Source organism: Malus domestica, chromosome 09 (genome assembly GCF_042453785.1).
Source record: "Malus domestica chromosome 09, GDT2T_hap1".
Classification (NCBI taxonomy): Eukaryota; Viridiplantae; Streptophyta; class Magnoliopsida; order Rosales; family Rosaceae; genus Malus; species Malus domestica.
The window spans coordinates 9,981,040-10,004,586 of NC_091669.1; the positions used below are offsets into that span (position 1 = coordinate 9,981,040).

General features: G+C 39.1%; 3 protein-coding genes and 1 pseudogene across 3 annotated transcripts; 2 read left to right on the forward strand and 2 right to left on the reverse strand.

Moving 5' to 3' along the window:
- The first annotated feature begins 1,358 nt into the window (after nucleotides 1-1,358).
- Nucleotides 1,359-11,301, forward strand: LOC103443083 (uncharacterized). Its single transcript, XM_029108114.2, has 32 exons — nucleotides 1,359-1,820; nucleotides 1,924-2,353; nucleotides 2,570-2,821; nucleotides 2,915-3,127; nucleotides 3,235-3,366; nucleotides 3,462-3,591; nucleotides 3,687-3,733; nucleotides 3,811-3,912; nucleotides 4,055-4,162; nucleotides 4,427-4,569; nucleotides 4,679-4,773; nucleotides 4,909-4,987; nucleotides 5,084-5,135; nucleotides 5,212-5,292; nucleotides 5,622-5,717; nucleotides 5,791-5,894; nucleotides 6,031-6,511; nucleotides 7,051-7,086; nucleotides 7,174-7,375; nucleotides 7,460-7,593; nucleotides 7,782-7,962; nucleotides 8,058-8,284; nucleotides 8,396-8,491; nucleotides 8,671-8,748; nucleotides 8,834-8,866; nucleotides 8,964-9,098; nucleotides 9,246-9,306; nucleotides 9,377-9,432; nucleotides 9,535-9,591; nucleotides 9,706-9,826; nucleotides 10,426-10,652; nucleotides 10,943-11,301. The coding sequence occupies exons 1-31, from the start codon at nucleotides 1,468-1,470 to the stop codon at nucleotides 10,602-10,604; spliced, it is 4,494 nt and encodes a 1,497-aa protein (XP_028963947.2). The 5' UTR covers nucleotides 1,359-1,467; the 3' UTR covers nucleotides 10,605-10,652; nucleotides 10,943-11,301.
- LOC103411476 (probable aquaporin NIP5-1) lies at nucleotides 11,233-12,955 on the reverse strand. Its single transcript, XM_008350108.3, has 6 exons — nucleotides 12,653-12,955; nucleotides 12,115-12,534; nucleotides 11,963-12,024; nucleotides 11,724-11,880; nucleotides 11,543-11,615; nucleotides 11,233-11,443 (listed from the first exon to the last, which is right to left on the reverse strand). Exons 1-6 carry the CDS (start codon nucleotides 12,710-12,712, stop codon nucleotides 11,415-11,417), a joined length of 801 nt encoding a protein of 266 aa, XP_008348330.3. The 5' UTR covers nucleotides 12,713-12,955; the 3' UTR covers nucleotides 11,233-11,414.
- Nucleotides 12,956-16,458: 3,503 nt separating this feature from the next.
- On the reverse strand, nucleotides 16,459-17,444 carry LOC114827115 (probable aquaporin NIP5-1; annotated as a pseudogene).
- Nucleotides 17,445-18,148: 704 nt separating this feature from the next.
- Nucleotides 18,149-19,073, forward strand: LOC139187761 (uncharacterized). The gene is made up of 3 exons (XM_070804342.1): nucleotides 18,149-18,597; nucleotides 18,664-18,902; nucleotides 19,054-19,073. The coding sequence occupies exons 1-3, from the start codon at nucleotides 18,149-18,151 to the stop codon at nucleotides 19,071-19,073; spliced, it is 708 nt and encodes a 235-aa protein (XP_070660443.1).
- The last annotated feature ends 4,474 nt before the right edge of the window (nucleotides 19,074-23,547 follow it).

Here is a 23,547-nt window from a genome sequence, read left to right on the forward strand (position 1 = left end):
CTGCAGAAGAAGAAGAAGAAATAAAGAAAAAATAAATAAAAATGCCCAATTCGTCCGTTCGTCCCCCCCCCCCACCCTACCTAATTTGCAGAAGAAGAAGAAAAAGAAGAAGGAAACCCAAAACCCAGTTCGTCAGTTCCTCTCCCCCCACCCCCACCCCACCCAACTTGCAAAAGAAGAAGAAGAAAAAGAAGAGAGAGAAGAAAAAAAAAAGGAAACCCAAAACCCAGTTCATCTGCCCCTTAACCCAAAACCCAGTTCGTCCGCCCCCTAACCCACCCAACCTGCAGAAAAAGAAGAAGAAGAAGAGAGAGAGAAAAGAAAAGAAAGAAAAAAAAAAGGGGGAAGAAGATGGGTTTTCAAATTTGGGCCGGGGGTGGGTTTGACAGGATAAGAGGGAGGGAGGGGGAGGGGGTTTGACGGGATCTGGGGGGGGGGTGTGACAGGATCTAGGCGGGGGGTTCAGGTATGGGGTTTTCGCGGGGGGGGGGGGGGGTTGGATGGGTTTTCAAATTATATTTTATTTTTTTGTTGAAGATTAAGCAGGTAGGGGAAGAAGATGAAGGGGGAGAAGAGAGAGGGGGGAAAGGACCAAAGGGTTTTTTTTTATAATTTTAATATTTAAAAAATATTAATTTTTTTTAATAATATTTTAATAAAAAATGGGTTCCGGATCAAGCCACGTCAGCATTTAACTGAGAAATTCACGCCAAGCTAACAGAAGGTATAATATTGGCACAAATTCGTAAGATGAGGTATGACATTGTAAATTTTAAAAGATGAGGTATGAAAGTGTCGTGACACCAATAATTGAGATAGTTTTTTGTACTTTACCCAATTATGTTTGATAAAAATGCTTTTAAAAACAATCTTAAAAAATTAAAGGAAGATATTGGCAACATGAAAATAGACAAATACCTCTTAAATTTTAGAATAAATTGTAACAATGGTTCTTTCAACTTTAATCAAATTGGAACAATAGTCTTTCAACTAAAAATCTATTACCATTGGTCGTTCAACACATCAAAAAATGTAGCTATGGTTATTTTCGTCAACTTCGTTATAATTTTGTTAAAATAAGTTATGTTGGAAAAACCATTGCTATAATTGAGTTAAAGTTGATAGACAATTTCTTCAATTATGTTAAACTTGAGAGACCATTTCTCCAGTTGGATTAAAGTTAATGCACCATTGGTAATTGATTTTTAGTTGAGGGACCATATCTGCACGTTTTGATAAGTTAAAGGACCAATGATAATGTATTTTTACAATTTACTTAAATTAAGTTAAATTAAAGGACGATTGCTACCATTTATTAAAAGTTTATTTTAATTTTTGAAAACCCCACCGCCACTTTCTCCAAAATTTGGCGCCTGTTCTGCCTTCATCTCGCTCTGTTCGTCTCCCTCTCGCACAGCCGCAGAGATCACAACACCACCAGCAAAACGACACCGTAACGAAGCCAAGATGGTATTCCTCCACCAGCAAATCCCTTCCCGCAAACGGCCGCCCCCCACTTCTTCCGCCCCTTCTTGCCCTCCCCCCAAATCTTCTAAACCCACCGCCACCGCGAACTCATGCAATCCAACCCCAAACGACGCCGTCGAAACCCCAGACATCGATAAAATGGTCTCTATTTTAGCCGACGCTGGCTGCACCCTCCTCAACCACTCCGGCCCGCCGTGCCTCCCTTCGGACCTACACAAGCTCCGCCGCCACCTCCACCGCACCTTTTCCTCTTCCGAAAATGCCTCTGTTCTTCTCTCCGATTTCCTCTCCGGCCTCTCTTCCTACATCAACACACCTAATAACCTCCGCAGGTGAGTAACTTCCTCGACTACTTCTAGTCTTCAGTTTCAAAATTTTCTATTTCCTGTTTGGCTGTCGAGAAAATCTAACGGAAAATTGCTCCTACATTTTCAGGATTCTCACCGCCTCCACCAGAAGCGAGAGCGTACTCCGCCACTTGCTGTTGGTGCCCACTATCCAGTTGCAAATTCAGAACATGCTTCTCGAGAAGCTTCCAGAATATTTCCACGTGTATACGCAACATTCCGGTCCGTCTCTGTCCCTCGAAGACGACGTCGCTAGGCTGATCATCAATCACTTCCGGTGGCTGGATTTTCTTGTTGATCCGAATGCATTGGCCGAGAAATTGATGCAGGTTCTTTCGATTTGCCCTCTGCATTTGAAGAAAGAGATAATTGGATCGTTGCCGGAGATCATCGGCGATCAGAATAACAAGACTGTGGTTGAAGCTCTCGAGAAATTGCTTCAGGAGGACTCGGCTGTAGTTGTGCCGGTGCTCGATTCCTTTTCAAACCTTAATTTGGATCCAATGTTGCAAGAACAGGTTTCACATTATCCTTTATTATCTGTTTGGTTGGTCAGAAAATTGGGAATATCAAATTTTCTAGGAAAATGAGAAAACAAGAAACTTCATTTGACTTAGAAAGAGCATGATTGAGTATTCCCAGTTTACGGGTTGCTATTACACGTACATAGGATTGAAGTTTTCTCTTTTGAATATTCTAGTTGCACCTGACTTTAAATTTGCTTCAATTTGAAGGTAACCACCATAGCATTGTCATGCATCAGAACAATCGAGGCAGAGCACATGCCTCATCTGCTTAGGTTTCTACTGCTTTCAGCAACACCGTCAAATGTCCGGAGAATAATCTCACAGATTCGACAGCAGTTAAAATTTGTTGGGGTATCAAATTATCGCACATCACAACAAAAACTCAAAGGAAAGTCACGTGCCGACAACACCGAGGCTTCTATCCTTGATGCCTTGAGATCAAGTCTTCGATTTAAGAATGTATGTCTTCTGCCAGTTGGTCCTTAAAAGAAAATTTTTGCTTCTTATAAATTTCCCCTAAATCATATATTTGCTTCCATACGAGTTGTGTAGATACTGTGTCAGGAGATTTTGAAAGAATTGAACAGCCTAGAGAAAGCTCAGGATCACAAAGTCATCGATATATGGTTACTAATGCTGATATACATGAATGGTGAATCCCTGCAAAGGAGCGTCGAAAAGCTATTCAAGAAGAAAATTATTGAGGATTGCATTCAGGAAGCTATGTTTGATCAATGCATTCATGGACACAAAGAGCTTGTACAGGTATCTGTGGTCACGATCGGGTATCAAGGAATGGATTCAGTCTGAAATACAAAATTAAGTGGTGTTTCTGTAGCCTTATTTGATTCTGCTTTTTTATTTGTTGTTAGGATTATTTTCTATCTTTCATTTCTCTGTCCGAGTACTTGTTGGCTTGCAAGGAGCAAAAATCCAGGGAGTTTGGCATGCATATCTATGTTTGTCTTTTTGAGGAGTTTGCCGATATGTATTCCAGACAGGAAGTAAGTGGCCTATATATATATATATATATTCTTTGTTCGTTATATGATATTTAAAATAAAGGTCTATTCTGTGACTACTATCATGACTTTCACAGGTTCTTGGCTCGCTAGTTACCCACGTGGGCTCTAGTGTGGGTTTTGAAGTTGGTTCTGCTTTAGAGACCTTGGCTTTGCTAGCCTCCAAATATGCACAGCAGTTAATTCCTCTTTCTTCTCATATTAGCGGTATGATATTAGTCTGTGGTTCATGTTGATTTGTCGGACTCTGGAGTAATTGTTTTCCAAGAAATGCATGATGAGTTCTTTGTTCCGCAATCCAGGTATTTTGGATTACTTAGAGGGATTTAGTGTTGAAAATCTGCACAAGGTAGGATGCTGCATTTCTTTATCATTCTTGGCACAAAAGTGTTGAATCACCATTTCACTGGCCTTACTACAGTGCAGGTCTACGAGATTTTTGGCCATCTGGCACTTTTGGCTCGGTCTAGTGCAGAATCTTATGGTTCTTCCTTTGTGAATGAACTTTTGATGATAGTACGCAAGCAGGTACCAAGAATTATTTTCTTTTCATTTGGAGCACTTCAACATAAACATGATCAAACGTCTTTGAACCACACATTTATGTGTGATCATTTTTTTACACTTTCTGGTAATCCAAATTGATCTATTCCATCCCTCTGTTTGGCAGGTCACTCATCCTGATCTGAACTACAAGAAGATGGGCCTGGTTGGAACTCTGAAGATTGTTTCCTGTCTAGGAGATGCAACTGATGTTACCTGTCCATCCCCATCTCAAGTAAGAGCCAGCAGCATTTCAGTTTCACTCTTCCATAGTTAGGGGCACATACTGTTAGTAAGATAGTAATATTTACAAATTCTTTTTAATAATTAGAGGAAACAAAGAAAATATGGAAACCTGCAAAATACATTTTAATGTGTCCAGGTGGGTTCACTTGTACTTATTTTATATTGTCAATATAGTTAACATCAAATATTTTTTGGTTTCCAAAATTTTTATTAAGGGACGTCCATTCACCATTATTAAACACATTGGCAACAGAAATCTAATTGTGACGAGGCACTGGAGCTCTTGAAGACTTCTTTGGACTCTTGCAGACAGCTGCCCTTACCTTTGATTATGTTTTATGACGAACTGACTGAAACGTTGGATTGTAAATCACTTCATCCAACAGTTATAGAATGGTCAGTTGGTTTCAAAAGCTGGTGTTTTCTTTGTTATCATGTTAGCAATTTAATTTTTTTTACAAGTAATTGTTCTTTATTTGGAAGAAAGCTAATCTGCATATTTCAGGATTGGGAAACATGTAGGAGAGTTTGAATCCCTGTTTCTGTCTGATCTTGATGGTGGGAATTTGGCTGTTAAGGACTCATATTGTGGTTTAGAAGGTGATTCTGTGATGCAATATTTCGTCCTCTGTTTTTTTTTTTGTAGTTTTTTTTTTCCTGATGCTACTTAAGATTGTGCTGTATAAGCAATTAATTGTGGGTGAATTAAAGTTGCCATTCTTTTTTTCATTGTAGGGGAGCTGTGGATGAACTTGGATGGTGATATATCACCTATTTGTCTAAACATTTTGCCATTGGCTTCCTCTACATTGCAGTAATATTTTGGCCATACATTATATCTATTATTGTACATAAGGTTTTCTCCACTTGATATCTATGATTGCTGAAGTTGGAATGTTGTTGTGTGCAGGTCTTCTTCTTCTTTACAAGTTCTTCCTGCTAACTTCCTTTTATTAGCTGCAGTAAGTGAAAGGTGGTTATGGCTGATCTGATTATGACCTCTGTGATAAAACTTTAAACTTTTCTGTCAATTTTCAGATTGAAAGGTTGACAAACCAAGGATCTCTTGGTGGAATTGATGCACTACTTGGCTGCCCTTTGCACCTGCCTTCATCTAAGGTCAGGCGAAGTAAAATGCTTTTGTCAACAGCGTCCAATAGTTAGACTTTGGTTTATACTAAAGTTTCTTACAGTTGAAGCTGCAATCCACATTTTAAGTTTGTAGAAAAATATCCCTGATTAACACTATAAGTCGCACACATGTTCAGATACAGGCACAGAGAGATTGCTCCAGCTAACTTATTTACTGCAGAATTTGAGAATTATTATTTTTCCATAAAATGAACTAAGATATTATTGTTAGTTGGTTTGGTTTCTCAAATTTGTGTAGCCTGCCAGTGTTGGTGGCAATGTCCTACTCTGACATGTGCTGACTTGTGCATTACCAGTATTTATTCGGATCTGAGTGGAAGTCTCTGACAGGGAAGCAGAAACAGATTATATGTGCGTCTCTATTTTATGCTGCCAATTGGATACGGGAACTAGTAAGTGGAAAAGCTTAAAAGATATTACCTTGCATTTAAATTGTGGTTTCTGACTCTTTATGTGCCATGCTAGCTCAATGCCTTCTGTACACAAGTTACTGGGAGATTTGAATTTACGAGCCAGGCCACAAAGGAGGATATACTTTCCAAGCTAATGAAGCGCTTGAGAAACCTTGTGTAAGTTATTGTGGTGTTAATCGCTTGAAAACATGTTTTTAAATTTGTAAATCAGCTTTCTTGTGTACATGAACTAGCTTGTTTATTACAACCTCTTGATCCCTGAGTACTGATGGAGACAATCTTAACAATACAGATTCTTGGAAAGCATATTAAACAATTGTATTGAGAGGTGCTCTCTATCTCTTCCTGAACTTCATCCTTATGCTGATATTTACCGGTCTTCCCTCTTAAGCCAACCTCACCATATGGTGAACATTGAAAAGAAAATTGAGCATAAGAAAACACATGAGGCCACCTCTCCAAGAGGCATGAAGAAAAACAAAAAGACCTCAAAAGCATCAACAACATCAGATACCAATGGGAAACTCCGGCAGCCCACATTATTTCATGTCTTGGAGAAGGCAGGAGTTCTAACAGGCCAAGAGGTGCCAAATGAAGAATCTTCTTGTTTAACGTCAAAGAGCAGGTCATATGAGTCATCAGAGAAAAATTCTTCCGACTCTAACGAGGCTACTGCTATAGAAATTTCTGCCATTGCCAAGGCTATCGATGCTCAGAGATTTAAATTCAGACCTCTGCTGGTTCATTGTTATTCCATTTTGGGGTTTGCAAAGGTATTATGCTTCATGATGGTTGGCCTCTAATAAGGTGTTCTTATGGTATTGATTTTGATTAACCACACTTCTAGGCCACTGGATTCATTAGTGTCACTGTTCAGTATTAGTGAAAGAAGGTGATTCTCATAGCCCAATGCACAGGTCTTCAAGTCCAAATAGAAATCATAAATCTAATACTCTTTTTCTGAATGTGGCCACCTCTTGGTTCAAAACTCATTCTTAATTAGATTTTGGCAAGAGGTTGTGAACTTGTACATTAGAGTGAGTAAAGTTATTTATATTTCTTTTCTTTAAAATGCAAGCAATGGATAAAGATACTGTTGAAAAGTGTGGAGTATTAGTATCAAATGGTCTACTTTGGAGTGATTTGTCTTGCTACATATTAATTCAAATGACAATTGGTTAGGTGTCAAACGACGCACTAACAGAGTCCATAGCATTTCTTGATCTTGTTTTACAAGATTTGCAGTGTATTTGAAATTTTGATTAGAACCATTATGCAATTTTTATTTTAGTTTTTCATGTATTTTATGCAGAGTGAAGCATCCTGTTGTGTTGATGCTGCTGCTGAGGTACCCACCAACTTGAGTCATTTTTGTTATATGTCGTAAACAAAGTTATAAAGTTATAACATTTATGTCCATTTTTGCGGGTGCTAGTTACCTCTATATCTGTACCTTCTGCGTGATCTTCACTACAAGCTGTATTACTTAAATCCTGGAAAACAATTATGGGGCAGAGGCTTGAGTCCGCCAGTTGGGTTCACCAGGATGACAGTGGATGAATTCTTGAGCAAAGTTAAACCACTCTTTCCAAGTATTAAGAGCCATTTTGATAGTGCACTTTTAGTACTTACGGAAGGTAAGAAAGTGAAGTCCAAATTTGATGGATACACACTAGAAGGATGCCACTATCTTCTTTTAATCTTTAAGCATCACTCTGCAGGTGATGAAACTTGTGAAGAACATTGGAATATTCAATCTACTTCTGCTGGAAATCCAGACATTCCCAATCTTGTACATTCAAAAACTGCAGTTTCTACTTCAATATTCAAAAAAGTGCTTCATTGTTTCAATGCGGTGAAATTCCATTACCTTATCTATCACCTCAATGAAATGGCATCTCTCTCTGTCTCTGTATTGTGTGTGTGTGTGTGAGACCTCCCATCCTTGGCTGATAACTAAATGAGTACTTACACTGTTACACACAAATTTTAAGTTTGAAATGAAAACTACTAAATCTTTTGCTTTGGTTTTTTAAATTACAGATATTAAACCTTCCTGGTATTCAGACAGACAAGCCAGCTCTCTCATATCTGCTAGAAGCATTCCAGCCTACCAAGATCCCAGATAGTTTTTTGGAAGGGATACAGCTTAACCTTTCCCCTGGGACTTCAGAATATTTATATTTTGGCGCTTATTCATTTTTTGAAGGCGTCTTGGACATAGGTACATAACTTCATTCTGTTTCCTGATAGCGTTCAGGGTGCTCATTGATTGTCACTTTTTATTAAGCCACTTACATATTCATATGGTCCCTGCAGCCTGCTCTCTCTCTTTTATGCTGGCGTCAGAGTCACTTTTTACTCTAGAATCAATTGTATCATCAGTCCACAAATTCATCAGCAAGATGGAGGGACTTGGTAAAAACATGCACTCAGGATTTGTCCAGGAGGCTCTTCCTACTTTGCGCAAGAAACTTGGTATTTCTGCCGAGAAGATTTTAAAGCATAGATTTGATGAAAATCTTGAGAATGGTGGGAAGTGCAAAGTGAGCAAACTATGTTTCTAGCTCTTATTTCTTGCACATGCTTGGAAATATATTTGATCCATATTATGATATGTGTGTATGCTTGTCAATTTTATTTTCTAATTTTTTCAGGGGGAAATGGTACAGAAAATATTGCGCATTTACCTAGAAAATAGAGATTCCACTTCTGATCGGCTGGAACAGCTAGCCTGCACTATTTTGCCTGAGGTGCATATTTTTGTTATGGACCTTGGTCTGTTAAGAGTTTCAGTAGACACTATTTTTCTCAATTTGTTTTAATTCTGCATCGAAGAACTGGTTTTAAAAGTTTTGGGTGTATGATTATAACATAACCACTGTATGGTAGTCAGCAATTGCTGACTGTTTTTCTACTTTTTTTTTATTAGTGGACAAAGGGAGAAGATGATGAACATGGTTTCCCATCTCTAAGTTCTGGAACATTTGTTGTGTGGTACAAGATACTGGTAAGGCTTACATTTCCCCCTTTTATCAAGTTTACTGATACTCTTTCTTGACAGAGATAGTAACACAAGTTGGTGTTATGTGCAGCATGAAGAGAACCTAACTGTTCTTAACAAATTGGTGAGATGTAGATTTATTTTTGAAACGTTTCAAAGGACTAAGAGTGTTGTGCTTGAAGTGCATTTGGTGAGAACTACTCATGTTGATTCTCTCTTAGGTCAAGGAAGCTGTTCTTCTGAAGAAAGCGAGAGCTGGTGCTCAACATAACATTATTGAAAAGCTTCTAAGCAAGCTACAACAGTCTGTAAATGTGGTTGTGTCATTAGTTAACCTTTGTAAAACTCATGATAAGGTAAATAAACAGGACTCCAAAGTTCTCTAAATTAGCATCTGTTCTCTTCTTGATTTACTCATTTTGTGTAATAAATAATAATCGTCTTTATTATGTTCAAATGCCACCCGGGTAAGATACTCTTGACATGCCAATATCATGGTTCAGGTGACTTTGCATGCCATGGCTGTTGGGTATGGTGGGAAGTTCATTGATTCCTTCATGAAAGGTATATTCACGACACTTTACATATGATTAAATGAGAAGTGTCTGAGGCGCTAACATCATTATGTTTCCAGTTTTTGACTTCTTACAGTCCCATTTTGAAGTTCACAGAGAGGATATAATCCACTTGGTAAGATCTCTTGAGCAAATGCATAAATACATCTTAATGATTGGAGTCAAGTTTTACCCTTAATTTATCCGGAAAGCAAAACTTATCCTTGTAATGAATTAGGTTTTAGAGCTTCAAAAGGCCACAAGAACAATACAGACCCTATGTTCAGAAGCAAAGGTAAGTCTTAAATATATATTTTTTATTTTTATTAGATTTTGGACTAAATCATCTTCACCCTTGGAGTTTGTTATCGTACAATACCATTTTATTTTTTGTTTTGTATTGTGGAAGGGTTTGAGGCAAACAAGCATTACCAGAAAAATTCCTGCTACAAAGAGATCTATGGAACGCCTTTTGTTCTCTGTGAAAGCTCTTCTCCACACATCCTCAAATGGATGTACTTTCTGGATGGGTATGTATGAATTGTTGTTTTCTTTTGTGCACTGCGTGGGTACTTGAATATGCTACCTCGAACTAGCCATATAATCTTCTAATAGCCTCTTGCAACGTTTATTATTTGTAAGGGTTAGAAATGTACTAGATAATGTCAATGTATCCTTGCTCTTTGTTGATTACCACATCATCATAACCAGTATTCAGTTTCTTCCCATGCTACAATGCATTTTCTTTAATCTCCTTGGACTCTTGAGTTATTTCCCTATTGTTCCCGAGTTCTGTATTGTGCTTGCGGTAAGAGAGGATATAGAATAAATTACCAACTAACTTGAATTTGATTACTTTCAAGTCGATGTCTTACTTTAACCACATAGTTGAAATTATCTCTTACACAAGTAAATCAAACCTCCCAACTGATTGCAGTCGTTTACATGAATACTTGGCTATTACCACTGAGCTTTCATTGTTAGATGCTTAGTGATCATGCGATACATACATCTTTAATACTTTCACCAGTGTCATTTTTCTCTTAGACCTTTCACACCTTAAATTAAGTTGCGGTTTTCATCTTCCGGTTCACGTTTCTTATTTATCGTTCGTTGCCTGCTCTTGCAGGCAGTCTGAAGCATAAAGACTTGAAGGGTCAGGTGGTGAGTTCCCAAGTGTATATGGATACTGAGGATGAGAATGCTGGTGAAGAATCAGCAGAAGCCGCTGATGAAGAAGCAGCAGAAGCAACTGATGATTATCAAGCTGAGAATCTTGATAGTGAGGAGGACAGAGAAACAGAATGAGAAATGCATTCAGGAAATTTAACCATATTGACTGGAGCCCAACCTTGTGTGAGTTCAAATTTTTTTCGAGTGTTCAACGAAGTAAAACGTGCAATTGAGTGGCTTTCTATTCTCGGTTTCTGAGTTGCGTTATATCGCCAAGAACTGAAGATAAGATAGAACCTTTTTTTTTTCTCTCCTTGTTTGAATTATGATTAAATTTGAAATTGCATATTGAAAAGGGATAAACTTAATACATGAAAGATAAAAGAGAATTCTACATTTAGTGTGTCAGCAGTTCAATAGCAATTAGTTTAACTGTTATATACTTAATAAATTCCATGATCCAAATTTTGCAGGACCTCTAAGAATTCTCAACTTCTGATGATCTTGGACAACAAATTATAAGTGGGCAGCACATATTTATCAAGTTGTAGTTCCGAGTTAACAGCAGCAGCGTACAGACATGCAAGATCCTCAGACACGGGTTGGATGGAGTGAAGAGAATCGTACCAGGAAAAGTCGGTACAATCTAGTTTCTCCAGTTTTGGAAATTCTATCCCGCATGTCAACCCCCTAACTATAGATAGCATTCATTCACAGCAGTACTTATGCCGGGTATAGATAACTGTTTAGCTGGATCTGGGTATTCTGAATCTTTTTGTTTATTTGGGATTTGATAGATTATGACAAAATGTACTAATATTGTTTCTGATAACAGAGTTCAACCTTGTATGAAAAGGTACTACTGACAAAAAATGATAGCAAATGCTATTGAACAAAACAAGATAGCACATAGTGCTTTCTGTTCTTCAGCAACTCTTCTGCATTTTAGGTCCGACGAGGTCCTGTTGCGCGACCTGAAATCAAAATTACCATAACGTTAGTCATCAAGGTAGGTGCTTATATTATGATCGTGATATGAAAGACAACGGATTGATGGATCTAGTTTGAATTACCCTGTTCGATGGAAGGAGATCCGTCTGAGTAGAATTGCGGCAAGGGAGTGCCGCCATCAGCCTTGTCACGAATCTATCAGACACAACAAAACAATTGATCAAATGAAAGTCGAGGTCATATATAACTTGAACATGGTTGATAGACTGTATTTGGGATAAGCGAGTAGGAAAAGTGTCAAACCTGGTTGTGTGGGAGCTTCACAGCTGTGTACGTAGCAGCACCAGCTAAGGCACCAAGTGTGGGTGCAACCAAATAGATCCACAACCCCTTATAGTTTCCGGCAGCCACAGCCGGACCCAAAGTCCGGATAGGGTTCATTGAGCCGCCCGTTGTTGGTCTGAACAGGTAAATACAATTTGATTTAGACAAACTAGTAAAGTTAAATGCTGTTAGTTTTATAGCAAAAAAAGTTTACTCACCCTGCCACAAGAATGTTGAGCAAAACTGTCGCTCCAATTGCTACACCTGCCAACTCCCCCACCTGCATCAACTTAGAAATAAGTTTACATCATAGATCAGAGAGAATCTGGACTGCAGCAACGTAATAGCGCAAGCATGCACGCACACATACCGCACGAGTATCAGTGGCAACGGAAGTGACAGTGAACATGAGAATGAAAGTGACAATGAACTCGAGTGCAAAAGCTTGGCAATGGCTAACAGAAGGAACCGTTACTCCACCAGACATGAATGGATGAAAAACACCCTTCAGAGCGAAACTTGCAGAGATGGATGCTGAAACCTGTGCTATTATGTAGAGGGGAACTTGGGTCCATGGGAAGTGTCGAAACGTTGCAAAAGCAATGGTGACAGACGGGTTTAGGTGTGCTCCGGAGATGTGGCCTGTGGACAAAATCACTGCCATCACTGCTAGGCCTGCGCATGCCGCATTGCCTAGCAGCGTCTCCGAACCTTGATACTTTTGGTTCACAATAGGGGCTGCTGCTGCTGAAAATATCAGGATGAAGCTCCCCACAAACTCGGCTCCAAGCTGTAAATACACATGCATCATGCGTACAAAATATATAGCTTAATTTGATTTCAAAAGTTAGAAAATCTAATAATTTTGTTGGTGTGTTAAACAAGAGGTACGTACAAGAGGTGCGTACCTTCCGGAGCAAAGTGACATGAGGAGCATGGAAGCTCGACGGGGAATTGGTTTCTGGCATTATGGCAGAAGAACGAAGGAAGAGAAACAGTACTAGTAGTTGGGACTTTGTTTACACATACAGGGCTTATAGGCCGGAAACCACGACTTGTTTACAACTTTACGTAGTGCTTCTAGGCCGGAAATTGTGAGTATGCTGCTACTAGGTACTGCTACTAGACAGTTTGAATCAGTTCTTGCGCCTTAAGGAATCTTGACCTCCAATCAAAGCTGTTGTGTATCGAGTGAACTGGGCAATTTAGTTCTTCTCTGTGACTCAAGCGAGTACGGACTTTAAATATTCACTAGCGCAGAACGTCCTTTACATTGTAACTGAAAGCAAATACAAATGAAAAATGGTAATAAGAACTGAATACAGTTTGAGCCGAATCACTAAACTAAAAACAAATTCGTAACGAATCACGATCGAAAATCCATACCAAACACAATGGTTTTGCCGAGCAATCTTCAAAAGAAAATCAGGAATCTGGATCAGTTGATATCTTTGAGATAAGTTATATGTTGAAAGACTTGAGTTTCGGACGAATATGTAGTCATCCTTATATAATGATCGTCAACCCTAACTTGAGTGAAAAGCAATCGAAACATTTAGTCACTTTCCTTTTCAAAACTGCACGAAATTTGACTCGAAGATCACGATCCTGATCCAATCCTTAAGAATATTTTTTTCCTGTTTGGAGCACGAAATCTTTAATAATCATCATATTATTATTACAAATTAATACCTATTAAACTGTAAACGATTTACAAGGAGAGTGAGATTGACGTTTCACCTCTTATTATTCCTTATGTGATTAATAACTCAACACTGCAAAAGAAAAAGAAAGATCGAGCACAGAGAGCCAGTGCTTATTAATCACGATTTTATGTGGATGCACAAGTGCGTGTCTCCATTTTTGAATGTTTTTGCAGAAGTTGCTTTGCTTTAGCATTTTGAGACAAGTTTGTGAACATCTTCATGTAAAGGCCTAGCAATTCAAGTGGTTGAGAGCATCGATTCAATCCCTCTAATTTCTCTAGTATCGCTTAATCCCAAGTTCTATTAAGTCATTTGTTGAGAGTGAATCTCACGTCAGAGAAAGAAGAGATTTTTGCATGCACTTATAAATAATTGAGCTCCTTTCTCTATTGAAAGTTGAAACCTCAACTTCTTTAACCGTATCGTTTTAGAGTTGGGTGATTTTTGGTAGACATAATCTTTGAGAAAAGACCTAAAATATATAATTTGAATTGTTGAAATACGTTACGAAATCGTCCCACAAAAGATGTGTATATATACATTACGAAGGGACGACCGTGGAGCATGTGGTCCGGAGTAAATGGCGGAAGGCGCTTCTGACACCTACTCGTATTGTCATATGCCTTCGCCTGTTGAAATGACTCTAGATTGTGACTGCTCATTGTCAATGAAAAAATGACAACTTATTTACATGTCTTGTCCCATTCATAGTATTGGCCATGGATTTTGTCCTTCCAATTGAAAACATACTATCCATCTACGGAGGACAAATGACAGCTACAATCCAAAATCCTTCACGATCTTTTGTTAATGCCTCCCTTTGCATGAACTTTCTCTTCCTATAAATGCACCTCTCATTTTGATGTTACCTTCACTTCTCCATCATTTCCTCTGCTCAGTTCTCCTGCAAGCTTATAATTTTAGTCGTTTCACTGGTGTGACCTCGCGGCTTACATGTAATTTTAATTTCAAACTCCTCATTATGGGACTGTAAATTATCTTAAGACTTTCACTCGCTCTTTAGGTAATTCTGGTTCCTCCTTAGACGATCTTTTCGACTTAATTCTAGTCGGCAAACTTTGCCTTTTGTTTCACATGTCGAGACGCACACACTGGCCTAAATATGGTGGAATTCCACGTACCGAACTTCGTGATTGTCAAAATTCGTAACAAATATCACGTACTTGCCGATATGTTCCTCAGTCCACTCCTTGCCGATGCCGATATGTATTCGGATTCCGGCATTCCTCCTGGGACCTCAATTTTGTCTCTAGATCATTTAGAAGCCATTAATTTCCCGGTCCACCCCATGATCCATCTCATCTTGTTTTTCACAAATATTCATCCTATGTAGCTGAATGCGAACTCATACGCGCATATAGATTATTTGTGTTGTACGACCCCCTATTTGTGGGAACTTATGTGATCAAATTCAAACAATTCGCAATTTTTCCCCTCTTCATCAAGGCATGCCAGTTTTTATGAAATTGTGTATGGGGGCCTCTCTGTCGTTGCCGCACAGCCCCCCAAAATCTCATGATCGACCACGAAACTCATGTTAGATTTGCTCAAATAAGTTTTAGGGTTAACACTACACTTTTCATAATGACTCATACAAATTAAGAATCCGGGCACAAACAATAATAATGTACCCGGGTTTATTCTTTTTGTAAAGCTAGAAAGGCCTAGGATTTCTAGAAGTTTATGGTTGCGAACTGAACTGAATGATCATTTTTATGGCATGTTTACGTAAGGGAAATAGAAGGAAGGGAATGGGAATTGCACTACTTTCAAGGGATTCCGGTGTTTACCAACATTGGGGGAATGAAAGTGTAAGTGGGACCCATCTAAAATGGGGAATTAGGTTACTAATTTTCCTGGAATTGGACTACCGAACAATAGGTGGAATTTGGACTACCGAACAATAGGTGGAATTTGGACTCCCGAAGAAAGCATCCATCCGGAATCAACTTTTTTCTGACCAATATACCCTTATCTCTTTCTTCCTTTAACCTCTGTCTCTACTCTCTTCCTGTCAAAGGAAGATTTAGCAGGTTTCATGGCTGCGGGATTATGGTTTCATGACCAAAATCAGAAGGGAAGAAGATGAGGATTTTGGAATTTCAATTCTGATCATTCGTCGGCAACGACTAAAATCACTTCGATTCATCCTCGACTCGATCTCGTGCTTCAGTGGCGACCCAAATTAAACATTTACAAAATCAAGAACATATGAAGAGAGGAATTTGTAGGGGAGGGAGAGAGAGAAAGGGGAGGCGCCTGGAGAGATGGGGCAGGACAAAGGGTCACGATAAAAATGAAAAGAATGGGAAAGATAGAGATGAAGCAGGAGAAGGTCTCCATAAAAAATGAACAAAAAAAAGAATAAAAGTTTTACTAAAGAAAAACTATACTCTCTACTATAAAAAAAAATTTAACTAAAAATACTTAGCATATAAATTAGATTAATTACAATAGGGGTATTTTAGTAATCACGTTAATTTTCATTCCGATTCAAGTGAATTAGTATAATAGTTTATATAAATCGATGTTATTTCTACTTCGATTCCAGACAGTTTTAGTAAACAACTCTAACAGGAATTTGATTCTGATTCCACCTCATTCTAATTCCTCCTCAGTTGAATTCTTCCTCAATTTAATTCCCCTCAATATGATTATAGATTAGTAAACGAGCCATTAGACTTTCAGTTTGGTCACCAACTCCATTGGACTATGTTATTGTAATATGCTTATATTGATTGGTTCAACTTTTAATTACACAGATGCGTTTGATGAAAACTCACGCCTGTCGTGGTGTACAGATGATAGATAAAATGCAAGTTAGAGGACAATATCAGTGCGATTAATGGTGAACTACTAACTTGTATACATCTCTCGAAAATCTTACAATTAATATGATCAAATTGCTTATGATGAGTAGGGAATACTTATGCCGCTATAGATAACAGTTTAGTTTAATCAGGGTCCTCCATGAATCTGATAATTTTTTAGGTAGGTGCAGTATTAGGGGAAGTTCTAACCTGGTTTGGTGGTTTATTGTTTGGGAGCTTCACAGCTGTGTAGGCAACAACACCAGCTAAGGCACCAAGAGGGGGTGCAACTAAGTAGATCCAAAATCCGTTATAATTTCCGGTAGCAACACCTGGACCCAAAGTCCGGATAGGGTTCATCGAACAGCCAGTTGTTGGTCTGCCAAAGTAAGTACAATTTGTTTTAGATCAACTGAGATTAAATGATGTTAGTTTATAACAATGGTTCTCACCCTGCCACAAGAATGTTGAGTAAAACTGCAGCTCCAATTGCTACGCCTGCCATCTCCCCCACCTGCATGAACTAACTAGAAATTAGTTTACATCATAAATTAAAGAGAATTTGGATTGCAAGATCATGACGACATATATACACACATACCGCACGGGTATAAGTGGCAACGACAGTGATAGTAAACATGAGAATGAACGTGACAATGAACTCGAGGGCAAAAGCTTGGCCATTGCTTACTGAAGGAACCGTAACTCCACCAGACATGAAGGGATGAAAAACACCCTTGAGAGCAAATTTGCATGAAATGGACGCTGAAACCTGAGCTGCTATGTACAAGGGAACTTGGGACCACGAAGTCGAAATGCTGCGAAAGCAATGGTGACAGACGGGTTTAGGTGTGCTTCAGAGATGTGGCCTATGGACAAAACAACTATCGTCATTGCTAGGCCTGAACATGCTGCATTACCTAGAAGCGTCTCGGAATCAGGGTACTTTTGGTTCACAACAGGTGCTGCTGCTGCCGAAAATATTAGGATGAAGATGTTGAAATGTAATCTTGTCTTGGCCCAAGACAATTGATCCGGCCCATACACAAAGAAAGATCCATGCACATGCTAGAGAATTCTAGCAAAGTTCAAGTTGGTGAAAGAGTCTAGAAGAATGTGAGGATTCCACCAACATACAAGATTAGTGTAGATAATTCTAGCATAGGAAGGTAGTGGAATTATCTAGATATATCTAGCATAATGTTTCCATGCTTCTCCAAGGTTCCATCCATGCCTATAAAAGGAGAAGGCATCCACACCATTTGTAACAACCAAGAGAGCAAGAAGTGAGAAAAGAGTGAAGAAGTGTAAGAGTGTTTGAGTGTTTCCTCTTGTACTAGTTTGTGAGTGAATAAAAAATTTTGTGTAAAAACTTTGAGTGTTCTTTCTTTCTCTTGCCTATCAATTTCGCTGCATTACATTCTTCTTTGTGAGATAAACATCTCCAAAGTAGTGAAGTATTTTTAAGCCCCAACAAAGTGGTACCAGAGTTATGGCTAGCAACGCTATGGCAGCCTTCCAAGTTCCAGTGCTCGACAACAACAACTTCGATAATTGGAGTATCAAAATGAAGGCCCTTTTGGGAGCACATGATGTATGGGAAGTCGTGGAGAAAGGCTACACTGAGCCAGAAGATGAAGTTACTCTGTCCCAACCCCAGAATGAGAGTTTGAAAGGCTCAAGAAAGAGAGACAAGAAGGCTCTATACCTCATCTACCAAGCATTAGATGACAATGGCTTTGAGAAGGTCTCGAGTGCAATCTCTGCCAAGCAAGCATGAGAGAAGCTTCAAACCTCTTACAAAGGAGCCGAACAAGTGAAAAAGATTTGTCTTCAAGTACTAAGAGGTGAGTTCGAATCTCTACAAATGAAAGGGTCTGATTCAATCTCTGATTATTTTTCAAGAGTCTTAGCTGTTTCCAATCAATTAAAAAGAAACGGAGAAAAGTTAGAAGATGTTAGAATTATGGAGAAAATACTATGCTCGTTGGACCCCAAGTTCGAGCACATTATCGTGACGATTGAAGAAACTAAAAACTTGGAAGAAATTAGTATAGAGCAATTAATGGGTTCGCTACAAGCATATGAAGAGAAACATAAGAAGAGGCAAGGGAATGATGAACAACTTCTCAAGTCGCATGTCCAGCCAAAGAAGAAAGAAGAAAGCTTCGACAATGAGAGAAGCCAGTACGAAAGAAGTCGTGGTCGAGGATGCGGATGTGGACGTGGACGTGGTTGGAACTTCAACAACCATAACAACTACGAAAGAGGAGGAAACTCAACAAAAGGTCGTGGCAGAGGACGCTCAAACTTGAGGTATGAAAAATCTCAAGTTCAATGCTACAATTGTCAAAAGTTTGGGCATTATGCTTGAGAATGTAGAGCTCCAAGCAACATGCTTGATGAGAAGGTCAATTATGTGAAAGAAGAGAAAGAAGATAATGGCGTTGTGCTACTAGCATGCAAGAACAATGATGGAGACCAAGACTATACATGGTACCTTGACACTGGCGCTAGCAACCACATGTGCGGAAGAAGAAGCATGTTCGTAGAGCTCAATGAATCAGTGAGTGGCAACGTTTCTTTTGGAGATGAATACAAAATACCCGTCAAAGAAAAAGGTAACATCCTAATTCCCCTGAAAAATGGCGGTCACCAATTAATTTCAAATGTCTACTACGTGCCCAATATGAAATGCAACATTTTGAGCTTGGGTCAACTCTTAGAAAAATGTTATGATATTCACATGAAAAATTATTGCCTCTTTCTTAGAGATGACAAAGGAAGATTAATTGCCAAGGTGAAAATGTCAAAGAATAGGATGTTTCCTATGAATATTCAAAATGATGTTGCAAAGTGCCTCAAAACATGTTACAAAGACACATCCTGGCTTTGACATCTTCGTTTTGGGCATTTTGACTTTCGGGGACTAGAGTTATATTCCAAGAAGGAGATGGTGAGAGGCTTATCGTGCATCAGTCACCCTGATCAAGTTTGCGAAGGATGTTTGCTTGGGAAACAATTCAGGAAAAGCTTTCCAAAGGAGTCAACCACAAGAGCCCATAAGCCACTCGAGCTTATTCACACTGATGTGTACGGTCCAATAAAAACAAGCTCTTTGGGTAAAAATAATTATTTCCTTCTCTTCATTGATGATTTTTCAAGGAAAACTTGGGTGTATTTCTTGAAGCAGAAATCAAAGGTCTTTGGAGCATTCAAGAAATTCAAAGCCGTTGTAGAAAAGGAGAGTGGTTGCAAGATCAAAGCCATGAGATCTGATCGAGGAGGAGAATTCACTTCGAAGGAATTTCAAGAATTCTGTGAAGCTAATGGAATTCGTCGACCTTTGACAGTTCCAAGATCCCCTAAACAAAATGGTGTGGTGGAAAGAAAAAATCGAACCATCCTCGACATGGCTCGAAGCATGCTCAAAAGTAAGAGATTGCCCAAGGAGCTGTGGGCAGAAGCTGTAGCATGTGTTGTCTACCTATCCAATCGGTCACCAACAAGAAGTGTGTGGGGAAAGGCTCTGCAAGAAGCATGGAGTGGAAGAAAACCAGGTATCTTTCATCTAAGAGTTTTTGGAAGCATAGCCCATGTACATGTACTAGACAAGAGGATAACCAAACTCGACGATAAAAGTGAAAAGTTCATCTTCATCGACTATGACTCAAATTCAAAAGGTTATAAGCTGTATAATCCAAACAATGGGAAGACGGTGATCAGTCGAGACGTGACGTTCGATGAAGAAGAAGAATGAGATTTTGGCTCTTATGTAGGTGATCTCAGCTTCTTTCCTCAGTTTGAAGAAGAGAATGAACAAGGGATGATGGAGCAAGCAAGAGAGGTTCAACAAGAATCCACTACTCCACCTGCTTCACCAACATCAACCAATCATGGTAATTCACTAGCATTAGCATCGTCAAGTGGGAGTCTAAATGAAAGAGAAGTACCACGCACAAGAAGTCTACGAGATCTCTATGAGGTAGCTGAAAGACTTGATAATCCTACACTTTTTTTATCTCTTTGCTGATTGTGAACCAGTTGACTTCCAAGAAGCAGTGCAAGATACTAAGTGGAGGAAAGCAATGGATGAAGAAATTGAAGCAATCCAGAAGAACGATACATGGGAACTCGCTATTCTTTCGAAATAACACCAAGCCATCGGAGTCAAGTGGGTGTATAAGACAAAGAAGAATGCCAACGGAGAGGTCGAAAGATACAAGGCGAGATTAGTGGCGAAGGGCTATAGTCAAAGAGCCGGAATTGACTATGATGAGGTATTTGCACCCGTTGCTCGATTGGAAACTATACGATTACTAATTTCTTTGGCAGCTCAAAACAAATGGAAGATTCAACAAATAGATGTGAAGTTCGCTTTCCTAAATGGAGTCCTTGAAGAAGAAGTCTATATTCAGCAACCGACAGGCTATGAAATCAAAGGGCATGAAGACAAAGTTCTGAAGTTGAAGAAAGCCCTCTATGGGTTAAAACAAGCGCCACAAGCATGGAATAGTCGCATCGACAAGTACTTTCAGGAGAACAACTTCATCAAGTGCCATCATGAACATGCTCTCTACATCAAAGTCAAAGATGGAGATATTCTAATTGTGTGCTTATATGTGGATGATCTAATCTTCACCGGAAGTAATCCAAGCATGTTTGAAGAGTTCAAGAGAGTGATGACCAAAGAATTCGAGATGACCAACATCGGGTTGATGGCATACTACCTAGGCATTGAAGTCAAGCAGAACAAAGAAGGCATTTTCATCTCCCAAGAAAGCTACACAAATGAGATACTGAAAAAGTTCAAAATGGAAGACTGCAAGCCCATAAGCACGCCAATAGAGTGCGGAGTCAAACTAACCAAGCATGACGAAGGAGAAAGTGTAGATCCAACATTTTTCAAGAGTTTAGTTGGAAGCTTGCGTTACTTGACATGCACAAGACAATACATTCTCTATGTCGTCGGATTAGTCAGTCACTACATAGAGAATCCCACAACTACACATTTGAAGACAACCAAAAGAATTCTTCGATACCTTAAGGGTGCGTTTGTTGTACCGGACTATCTAGGACTGGACTAGCTTCAGGGACTAAGCTGGACTACCTTAGACTAGACTAAGTTGGACTGACTTAGTGAAGCGTTTGGTGCAGTGTCAGACTAAAAAACAGGATAACAACAAATTCTAATATTATATTTTCTCATTCATATTTTATTAATATTTTATATTATTTAATACATATTTAGTACTACCACTATCTATTTCTTTTATCATTCTGGAAACTCCCATCTCCATTCCCAATTTTTTTTTCCTGTGATCTTCCTTTTTCTTCTTAATGTTGCTCTGACCCTCTCCCTTTCTTCGTCTTTTCTTTTCCTTTCCAGTCTCTCCTCCCTCAAAACATCATCATTCATCACCCTCTAAATTATTTATGGCACCACATATTCTGATTTCCCAACTTCAAATCCCACGGAAAATTGAAATCGTGCAGAAGCTCCTCTCTGCGGCGTCATGGATTTCACAACCACTTTGTTTCTCGACCCTCCTTTGATTTTCTCAGAAAATCTCTTAATTTTTTGGGAAAAATGAAGAATTTTTCTGTTGAGTTTTTTGTTGTTGTTATCGAATTGATTTTTTTTTTCTTTTCAAATTTTGGTGGTTGGATGTTGAGAATTAGGTGGTGGGTTTCAGGTCTGGGTACAGGTGGCCAGAGTTGCAGAGAAGCAAATTTGCAGCATGAAGAGGATGGAGCAACTGTCGCTGTGGCGGCCGAGTTCGAGCCGAGCTTGGATCTCGACGGAGCAAAAAGAGAAGAAAGCGAAGAGAGAGGAGGAAGGGAAGGGGGAATTGGCGAGGGGGAATGATGGTGGCTCTCGGCGTTTGTGAAAACATAGGAGCAGAGGAAGACGAGAGGGAGTTAGTCCCCGCTAATCCCATGGTTCTCGACGGGTTTGCTAGCGAGGGAGTTAGTCCCCGCGAGTCCCTTCTAATCTCATTAAACTTAGTCCGGACTGTTAACAAACACGGGACTGGACTACTACATAGTCCAGTCTAAGCCAGCGAGCTCAAACAAACGCCCCCTAAAGGTACTGTTAACTTTGACTTGTTCTATTCAAGCTCTAATAACTACAAACTTGTTGGATATAACGACAGTGATTGGGCAGGAGATTCCGACGATAGAAAAAGCACTACTGGATTTGTGTTCTTCATGGGAGACACTGCATTCACATGGATGTCAAAGAAGCAACCGATTGTCACTCTCTACCTGCGAAGCTGAATACGTAGCTGCTACCTCATGTGTCTGTCATACAATCTGGCTGAGAAACTTGCTAAAAGAATTAAACATGCCACAAGAAGAGCCAACATAGATCTATGTCGACAACAAGTCTGCAATAGCTCTAGCAAAGAATCTAGTATTCCATGACAGGAGCAAACACATAGATACCCGCTATCATTACATAAGAGAGTGTATTGCAAGAAAGGATGTGCAAGTGGAATACGTGAAGTCTTAAGACCAAGTCGCCGACACATTCACCAAGCCACTCAAACAAGAAGACTTTGTTAGATTGAGGAAATCAATCGGCGTCACAAGACAAAATTAAGGGGGGATGTTGAAATGTAATCTTGTCTTGGCCCAAGACAATTGATCCGGCTCATACACAAAGAAAGATCCATGCAAATGCTAGAGAATTCTAGCAAAGTTCAAGTTGGTGGAAGAGTCTAGAAGAATGGTGAGGATTCTATCAACATACAAGATTAGTGTAGATAATTATAGCATAGGAAGGTAGTGGAATTATCAAGATATATCTAGCATGATGTTTCCATGCTTCTTCAAGGTTCCATCCATGCCTATAAAAGGAGAAGGCATCCACACCATTTGTAACAACCAAGAGAGCAAGAAGTGAGGAAAGAGTGAAGAAGTGTAAGAGTGTTTGAGTGTTTCCTCTTGTACTAGTTTGTGAGTGAATAAAAATTTTTGTGTAAAAACTTTGAGTATTCTTTCTTTCTCTTGCCTATCAATTCCGCTGCATTACATTCTTCTTTGTGAGATAAACATCTCCAAAGTAGTGAAGTCTTTTTAAGCCCCAACAGAAGCTCCCCACAAACTACGCGCCAATATAAGTTATAAATTGACATGCATGATGCATATAAAAGTTGCTGGCTATTAATTAGTGATTTATTAGTACTAATATATATATATATATATATATATATATATATATATATATATCTAATTAGTTAACCAAAATTATATGCGCTT